Source organism: Vipera ursinii (assembly GCF_947247035.1).
Source record: "Vipera ursinii genome assembly, chromosome: 11".
Taxonomy (NCBI): domain Eukaryota; kingdom Metazoa; phylum Chordata; class Lepidosauria; order Squamata; family Viperidae; genus Vipera; species Vipera ursinii.
The window spans coordinates 13289103-13298465 of record NC_139524.1 but is presented as its reverse complement, the minus strand read 5'-3'; the positions used below and the strand labels follow the sequence as shown (position 1 = coordinate 13298465).

The 9363-nt window shown below is 43.2% G+C and overlaps 1 protein-coding gene across 4 annotated transcripts in view; it reads right to left on the bottom strand.

Annotated features, from left to right (window-relative positions):
* HOMER2 (homer scaffold protein 2) overlaps nt 1-9363 on the bottom strand; it is a 68761-nt gene that overhangs the window by 11066 nt on the left and 48332 nt on the right. For 3 of the 4 annotated variants that reach the window (XM_083371033.1, XM_083371035.1, XM_083371034.1), the window contains exons 3-5: nt 7356-7487; nt 4194-4409; nt 270-362 (exon numbers count right to left, since the gene is read on the bottom strand). In XM_083371033.1, the coding sequence (XP_083227159.1) occupies nt 270-362; nt 4194-4409; nt 7356-7457 (411 nt within the window). In that variant the 5' untranslated portion in view covers nt 7458-7487. The remainder of the gene's footprint in view (nt 1-269; nt 363-4193; nt 4410-7355; nt 7488-9363) is intronic. The other variant, XM_083371032.1, reaches the window with a different exon arrangement.

The following is a 9363-nucleotide window of genomic DNA, read 5'->3' as shown; positions in this document are numbered from 1 at the left end:
TCTACAGGAAATCTATTTTTTTTTCTCAGCCAATGCTTTATTTTAAATTATTAAAATGTATTTCAAGCTCTTCAAGCTTTCAGTCAAAAGCCGGTCTTGCCTTTTGCAAGCTTGATACGACAAATCAGTCGTTACGGCATCCTTGAATAGAGAGCAGAAAACAGAATCAGAATAGAGCGGGAAGGGACCTCGGAGGTCTTCTAGTCCAGCCCCCTGCTCAAGCAGGAGACCCCCATATCCTTTCAGACAGGGGTCAGATCATGACTTACTTGTGAATGGTTACTGGAAGTTTCCATTTTTTCTTGTGACCGGTCTCTGGCTAGTCGGGCGGCTTCTTTCACCTCCTGAAATTTCTCAGCAAACTAAAAATGGGAACACAAGGACCAAAACATTGCCTTAATTTTGAGATTCTATCTAGACTGGAACTTGGGAAAAAAATGCATTTTACATTGGGTTATGTCTTGGGGTCACAGACTGCAATAAAGATAGGCATACACAGACATAAGACTTCAGTAGACATATTAGCTTGCTCCAATTCTGAATTCTTCTCCATGAATAGGAAAGAGTAGGAAAGGAAAAAAAAATAATACTCAGACATTGGAAAAAGGTAGATAAATGCACTTTCTGTTTCTCTATAAGAAAGTGTCCTAAAGCACCTTAGAGCAGGGGTCGCCAACCTTGGCCACTTTATGACTTGTGGACTTCAACTCCCAGAATTCCTCAGCCCGCAGCTGGCTGAGGAATTCTGGGAGTTGAAGTCCACAAGTCATAAAGTGGTCAAGGTCGGGGACCTCTGCCTTAGAGTCCAACTATTGTAACGTAGCATTTGCTGGCTTTTAAGAATTCACCCAACCAGCTAATCCTGCTTAGCTTGCGGCTTGCAAACCATGCTTCGTGGTTTATTATATGCAAAAACACCTGCAGTTGTTCAGCAAATCCTATTTCCCACTCCTACCCAGAAAATCTACAATCCATGCAGTTCATTACCAACTACTCTTACTTTCTTTCCAGCTATCGGCATTTGGCAAGGAGTCACACACTGCCTCTCCCCCCCCCCATGTGAACAAAAGGAGCACCTTTGGTTCCAGAGTACTGCACACTATTGGGGGTGGGGTGGGGTTTGCCATAAGATTGTATACTAATAAGAACAGGGTTGCTGAAAGATAACATCTGGATGCAAACTGGTGCCAAACCATTTGGATGCAAAGTCCAAGAACCACTTCTCCAGCTGTATTCTAATGGACCTCTGTTTTGCCGCAAGACTGGATAATTCTAATTTTAAGGATATGAAGAGAGGCAAAAACAAGTGTGCGGTACATTGCTGAAATGAAGTTGAAGCTTCTTAAAAGAGGAGAAGGAGAGGAAAGGGGAGGGGAGGAGGAGGAAGAGGAGGAGGAGGAGGAGGAGGAGGAGGAGGAGGAGGAGGAGGAGGAGGAGGAGGAGGAGGAGGAGAAGTCCTTGATATTCATTCTCAGCTGGTTTGTTTTCCTGCAGACGTTTCATTACCCAAACTAGGTGACATCGTCAGCGAAGGAGAAGGAGAAGGAAAAAGAGAAGGAAAAAGAAAGAAGAGAGAGGAAGGAGGAGAAAATGAAGGGAGGAAGGAGGAAAAAGGAGAAGGAGAAAGGAGGGGAAAAGAAGGAGAGGGAAGAGATGAAGGTGAAAATGAATGGGAGGAGGAGGAGGAGGAGGAGGAGGAGAAAGAAGAAGTGGAAGAGGAAGGGAGGAAGAGGGAAGAGATGAGGCTGAAAATGAAGGGGAGGAAGGAAAGGAGAAAGACGAAGGAGGAGGGAGAAGAGAAAGAGGGGGAGAAATGAAGGTGAAATGAGGAGGAGGAGGAGGAGGAGGAGGAGGAGGAGGAAGAGGAGGAGGAGGAGGAGGAGGAGGAGGAGGAGGAGGAGGAGGAAGTGGAAGGAGAAATACGTAGAGCAAATACAAAGGAAGGAAGATTTAATCTACTGCCCATCATTTTACGGATCACCCACACGCTAACCTACAATTAGCCCAGCAAATGAGAAAGGGGAGGGGGAGAAGGAAGAGCAATAAAAGAGCAAATGAAATGCAGAAAGGAAACCAAAAAGATGTTTTTGTTTCAGCTGAAAGTGCAAACATTCATTATCATTATTCCCCCCTCCCTTTGGTTGTGGCCCCCTCCCACCCCTCCAATTTTCCACCAAAGCATCCTTTTCTTGGCTGTAACAGGGCAGGGTGAAAATGAGGATAAATATTCATTTGGAAGCAGAGTTATAAATCCTGGCTGTGAATATAATTTGTCAGTTAGCCTTCCAGTTACCCTGCGGCTGAGATCGCATTTAAAACTTAGATTTGTGTAATCCATCTAGTGAAAGGTATTGCTAGATTTGAGGAGAGAGAAAAAGGAAATGCATATCCTTGGTGGAGCAGTGGGCTAATGCCTCCTTAAGTAACACCAGCTGCCTGCAATTAGTGCAGGTTCGAGTCCCACCAGGCTCAAGGTTGACTCAGCCTTCCATCCTTCCGAGGTAGGTAAAATGAGGACCCAGATTGTTGGGGGCAATAAGCTGACTTTGTAATAATGCCGCTTGGGGTGTGTGTGAAAGCCCTAATAAGCAGGCATATACATAGAATGAAGGCTACTGCTAAGCTTGTAAGCCGCCCTGAGTCTTCGGAGAAGGGCGGGATATAAATGGAATTAAAATAAAATAAAAATTAAAATTAAAAAATATTTTTCCCCCACCACCATTATCTCTGCAAAAAGCAACTGGCAAGAAATGGACGATTAAATGAAACTGGATCATTAAGGATCTTATTACACTTTCCTATGTTTGATCATTTTCCTTCTGGGTCATCTTGAACATTCATCGGGTGGTGACTTTTGACAGCTGTGGGAAGGCAGGTTTTACAACCCATATGTAGCTACGGATATATCTCTACTATTTTTGAGGTATCTTACAGCAATCTTCCTCAAAAAATAAAAATTAAAATTAAAAATCTCCAGATCCGTCAGGAGATTCTTACTAGGAATTTGAGAGATCGTTTCAACATCTTGAGAGGTCCTCAAGTTCCAACTTCTGGCATCTAAAAAAATCATTACACATTTCCTTCATATTGTGTAGTGGGTTCTTGGCCGCACAGTCAGACAACAGACAATGGACTCAGCATGGCAGCTCTTTATTGGTAGCAGTACCAAAGCGAACAAAGGGGTTACCTGTACCCCCTTATATACTTGGCCAGGTGCACTGGCAGCCAATCCCTTATTTGGATTTTCCCGCCGAGCGCTTACCAGCCAATCCAGATACAGTACAGTGCCACCTGATGGTCACAATGAGCTGCTGCTATATTATATTATCCCCATACATAACACTTCAGGTAACCTCTCGTTTTGAAGGAAGAATCGGGCAACCACCCATATTTTATTTTCTGGGGTTATACACGCTTGAACCTAAAGGGGGCTTTCCTTCAGAGTAGCCACGCACAGGGTTGCTTCACAAGCAGTAGAGGGATCGCCAGCAACTTGGTCAGGCCAGATGGTATGAACTCACTTGGAAAAGTACCACGATCCATTCACAGATGAAATGGGAAGCCTTCTTCAGGCTTTCTGGAGGAAAAACAAAACCGTGAGAGCTTATTTATCTTTCTCATCAGTCTCAGATGGGGGAGAATAATGGGGGGGGGGAATGTAGTGGTTCTGGTTAAGGGCCTAAGAAGAATTAGTTGAGAATACCGTAGTCACATACCGCAAAGTCAAACTGGAAAAGCTATTTACGAGAATGAAAAAAATAGAAAGAATGTTGTACTGCAGTCCAAACTGGCTTTCTAAATATGCACAAGCACACTGCAGATGCGCACCCAGCCCTGAATCGCAGGCCTGCATTTCAATGACCCCAAGACATTCACTGACAGGCAACCAGTTAAGAGACTTATCAACTCCACCTCTTAAGAGGACCACCAAGGCCTTGCACTTCTGTTCTGCAGTCACTAAACAGCCCACTATGAAATTATTCAACAGCTTTCCCCAAACTGCAATATTGGAGTATTCGTCTTCATTAGCAGGGCTGATGGGAGCTGCAGTTCCACAGTCTTGAGACAGTATTCTCAGGAAAAGAATAGCCTGAAGAAAACCTCTGCTTTTCACCCACTTTGAAGAATGCTCACTTTTCCTAAGGAATTCTGGAAACTGCTACTTCTCAACGTTTTTGAGAATTCTCCATTACCAATAGAAAAGAATATTTGTAGGTCAAGACTTCTCTCGCCAGCATGTGATCGTACGTATCGAAGGACATCGTATGCACCTTTCCCATACGTGAGATGGATTGTTCTTCTCCACATTCACAGAGTATCTTCCATAGGCCCATTTTCTTAGATTGTCCTTTGATCTTCCTTCCCCCACTCAGTCTTGAATGTTGTACATTTGTAATTTGTAGTTGCTTCTGACGGGAATAACGAGAAAGCTCAAAAATGGAACTGTCCTTGGTGCTCTCCGAGCCTGGTTGTTTTCTTGCAGGCATTTAACTACATCTAGTTGGGCAAAGTTGGGCAACAAAATGCCTACGAGAAAACAACCGTGCTCAGAGAGCATCAAGGACTCCACAATTCTCCATTAGAGATTCCATAGATTTTCCCCCTCCCATTTCAGTAGGAGTAAAGCAGACACAGCCCCAAAGTAAAACACGGATTCTCCTGGTCAACATTTTTGCACTCAAAATTGCTCCTGAGATGTTGGACTGTTTGGAATGGCACAACACAGGGTCTTCTGAAAACTATTAACCAACTGCCGTGCTTTTCTTTTTGGAAGAGGGAAATAATTAAATAGGTGACCACTGACTATATGGTCATGGATTTCATGTTCAATTAAATCAAAACAATCAGTGCAAATGTGAACAAAGTCAACTATAGTTTAAGGACACAGTCACCAGTTCTTCCCATCACAGCTAAAGATGGAAAAACATTGCCGGGAGGGGGTAGGGAAGGCATTATACATTCAGCCACAAAGTGACTCCCCTGTTCCTAATTAGGAAAAAAAAGGAAAAAAAAAGGAAATCTGAGGCACGCAGGGGCTGATTCACACATGGGAAAGCTGCAAACTCCGTAAAGTTTTGGCCTGTGTAATAACCAGACCTCCCCTCCCCATCAAATAGGGGAGTTTGCAGCTAAATTGGCTGGCAGTGTGGCCTCTGCTCCTATATCTCTCATAGCCTTTCAAGCTTTCAAGGTTGAGAATGGCATGATTAACAGAGAATTCTTAGAACGCTCAAGGGCATTTCATTGAGGGAGCCCATACAATCTCAGGCTGTTAATGGCTGATTGCTTTGCATTTTTTTACAGGACCTGTTTGCTGTGTGTCAAGATAAGTGCCTCTTTTAGAGCAGGGACAAGCATTTTGAGTTTTGTCTCAAGGCAGAAAAGGAAAGCATAGGGCCGTGGTGGCGAGCCCTCTCTGTTGCCATTGCCCCAGTCCTAGGCCTTCAGCTAGGTTTTTATAAAACCTTTTTGCTTTAGGCCTCAGCCACCCTGTGCAAAAAAAAAAAATGGCGATGTCCATTTTGCTCTACTATGTGTTCATGGTGACCTAACCCTAACCCTAAGTGGAATTTTCCTCCAATGGGATTTTCCCATGTATTTTACCAGGAAACATAGATAAGACAACCTAGTAAAGTCAGTGTCCTCCTAACCATACCCAAGCACTCCGAATTTGTTGGTGATGTCCATTTTGCTCTATGAGTTCATGGCGACCTAACCCTAAGTGGAATTTTTCTCCAATGGGATTTTACCAGGAAACATAGATAAGACAGCTTAGTAAAGTCAGTGTCCTCCTAACCATACCCAAGCACTCCGGGTTTGTTGGCAATGTCCATTTTGCTTTATGGGTTCATGGTGACCTAACCCTAACCCTAAGTGGAATTTTCCTCCAATGGGATTTTCCCATGTATTTTACCAGGAAACATAGATAACCCTAAGTCCATGGTGGTGAACCTATGGGACGCGTGCCAGAGGTGGCACGCAGAGCCCTCTCTATGGGCACGCGCACCATCGCCCCAGTCCCAGGCCTTCAGCTGGCTATTATAAAACCTTTTTGCTTTAGGCCTCCACTGCTGTGGGCAAAAAAAAAGTTCAATCAATCAATCATTTTCAACTTCTCGCGAGAAAAAAAAAGATCTTGGAAAGTTGGAATTAATTGATTGAATTTTTTAGTCCCATCCAGTCTGCCGTTACCACCTCAGCCACACCCACCCAATGGGCCATACCCATCCAATTGGCCACATACACCCGGCACCCGACGATACATAAGTGGGTTTTGGGTTGCAGTTTGGGCACTCGGTCTCTAAAAGGTTCGCCATCATTGGCATAGGGCTTCATTACCAAACTGCTGTTGCTCAATTACTTGGCTCTGTTAGAGTAATCTTTCTTTGACATCTTTTGAAAAACACTCAAAAAAGCTATAGCCACACAATAACCAATGCACTTTACTTTCTGGGCTACGTCCTTGTCCCCTCCTGCTTAAACAACAGAGGGAAAGTTGGTCTCTTCTCTTCTCTTGCCAATTTACCTGCCACTTGTTGCATTATGCCAGCCCTGCAGATGATGGTCAATGTCAGTCCTTATTGGTTTCAACACATCATCTTTAACCTGTGATGGGTGAAGCTAAGCCATGAGATTTTTGTTGTTGTTGTTGGTCTGGTTGGAGTTTTGAGATACTTAGCTTTGTGCGGTGTCTGAGCCCAGCCAATTATGCAAAACATACAGGGGGAAAAAAGCACGTTGGCCAAAAAACAACGTCTCAGTCCATTGTGTTAGCTTTCAGGAGATAAACCTCACTCACCAGAGGAAGTATGAGAGTTCCTGGAAGAAAGATGGGCTAGCGATCTAACTAAAAGAATGAATCAAGTAATATCTCCTTGGCTTGAGGAGTAAGACTACTTGACAGTTTTCTATTGGTAGTCACTGAAGGGAGAAGAATTAAAATAATCAAGTCTATCCCAATGAATCCATCCTGGGATGGGCTAGAGAAATAAAGAGCCCCACATAGAGCGATGTGAAGGGGCGGTTTATCCCAAAGCAGTGATAAGAGTATTAGGCTTGCCCCAAATAATTAAAATAGAAAAATGATCATTAGCACCACCCACAAGCCACTTCCCACCAGCTAATTATAGGAAATTAATCACCTTCTCAGGGAGAAGCTGCTTGTTAATTAAAAAAAAATAATAATGGAAGAACTTCAAATTGATCAGTAAGACTCCCACTAGATCCATATGTCTGTTCTTTTAATTTGGTGAGCTTACTGCAGAGCTTCCCAAAAAGGAGGGGGGGGGGAAACACCCCAACAATAACCACCGCCTCCAAACACATTAAAAAAAAGGAAACTCTAATTTACCCACCTTTGTCAGCTGCTGCTCAGAAGAAAAACCCAGGCCGAAGACAGTGTTGGCTCTGCTATCAGCCCACTGGCCAAACTTCTGGGATGTTTTTGTGAAAGTCATGTTAGGTGTGATGGTGCTATTTATAATCACCTGAGAAAAGGGAATACAGACACAACATACAGAGAACATGTTATTGGAACGAGAACGTCAGACCTGCATCTTGTCACAGGAGCAGTAATTCCCCAAAGAACTGATTGCAAAGCGTTAAGTATTCAGATAAATTTTGAAGACAACTCTTGATTGGGGCAGTGCCATTTTCCAATCCTGAATTACAAAGACAAATATTCTTGGCATCGAGCTGGACCACAAATTCACAGCCTTGCTGCTGTTCAGCTGGAATCTCTTTTGCCCCCATCCAAATCTCCCCAGCAACAGACAATGAGACAGGACTTCAGTATCCTCATTTATAAGGGTTTTTTAAAATTCTTTTACAATATTATTTACAATAATCAGGGCTTTTTTTCTCATAGAACGCTCAGAACAGAGTTCCGGCACCTTTTTTGGATGGGACCTTGTAGGGTAGGCAAGGCAGGTTGTATGACATGTGTGAGTTCCGGCACCTTTTTCTTTTGCAAAAAAAGCACTGACAATAATAATTCTTCAACCATCATGCTGTCTGGGTTTACATGCTAATACATATTTAATTCCTAATTCTTTCTTCTCTCCTCCAACCAATGGTAAAATAAATCCCACGTTTGATAATAGTCCGTTTCTTCTTTTTCTTTCAGTCTCATAGTCAATCTGTCCATCTCTGCGCATTCGAGTATTTTTTAAAAAATTATTTCTTCATCTGATGGTATTCCTTCATTTTTCCAGTGTTGCGCAAATATAATTCTTGCTGCTGTTGTTACATGCAAAGTCAACTATAAGCTTTGTTTATTAGTCTTTTTTTTGCATTATACCAAATAAAAAAAGTATCCTCATTTAGTTAGCCAGGGGTTGAGATGGATGAACTGAGTAGTATTATTAGTGCCAACACAAGTGGTAAAGCTGACTGTCCCTCAAGAGAAGAAGGTAAGAAAGGAGGGTGGGGAAAAACAAAACAAAACAATACTCTCTTGCAAAGACACCTTGACAGCTAACTAAAAATAGACGGTTAGTTCATGTGATTCAATGTGTTCCGTGGACAGGACTACACTACCAACCCTCCAGCAGCTGCTCTCCAGCAAATCGGATGGGAATCTTTTGCACCCCTATTGCAACAGAGATGGGAAAGGCTGCACAGGTGGTCACCAGGTCTGACCAAACAGAAAACACAACCCTGAAATAATTGAGCCCAAAATTGATGTGGCTAACTGAGAAATTTGTTGAGTCAGCTTAGCCCCGGTTCGCGACTCCTCTTGCGGCGTTTGCTAAGTGAATCACGGCAGCGGTTAAATTAGCAAGACCGTTGTTGTCAGACTTTGCTTGTCAGAAGGTCATAAAAGGTCAAACCCGTGAACTTGGGAACACCGCAACCCTCATAAATATGAGCCCATCACCAAGTGTCCAAATTTTGATCACGTGACCCTGGGGATGCTTTAAGGGGCTAGTATGTAAACTCAGCAGGAGCAGGAGGAATTCTGGGAGTTGAAGTCCACAAGTCTTAAAGTTGCCAAGTTTGAAGACCCCTGAGCTAGCTTGAGCTGACTCCCTTCTACTTCAACTAATTCTCAATTAACTGGCTCCCAACTATATACATCCGTCCTCTTTACCACGTTCATTCAGAGAAGGATTAACTGCTCCACGGCATTCTACAAACCTGCCAGGAAATGGCTCATAATTCTCTTTAATACACTTCCCTGGTTACCAACAGATGTGCAAAGCCTGAATCGGAATCAACATTCCAGGAAGACATCAAAATTAAGTATATATTACACGCTCCAGCTGCTATAATAATTTCTGTACGTCTTCTGATGCGTTTCAAATGACTACAGTATTGCTGAAAACAAAGACAATTGCTTTGCAGGAGTATGGATGCTTCTTT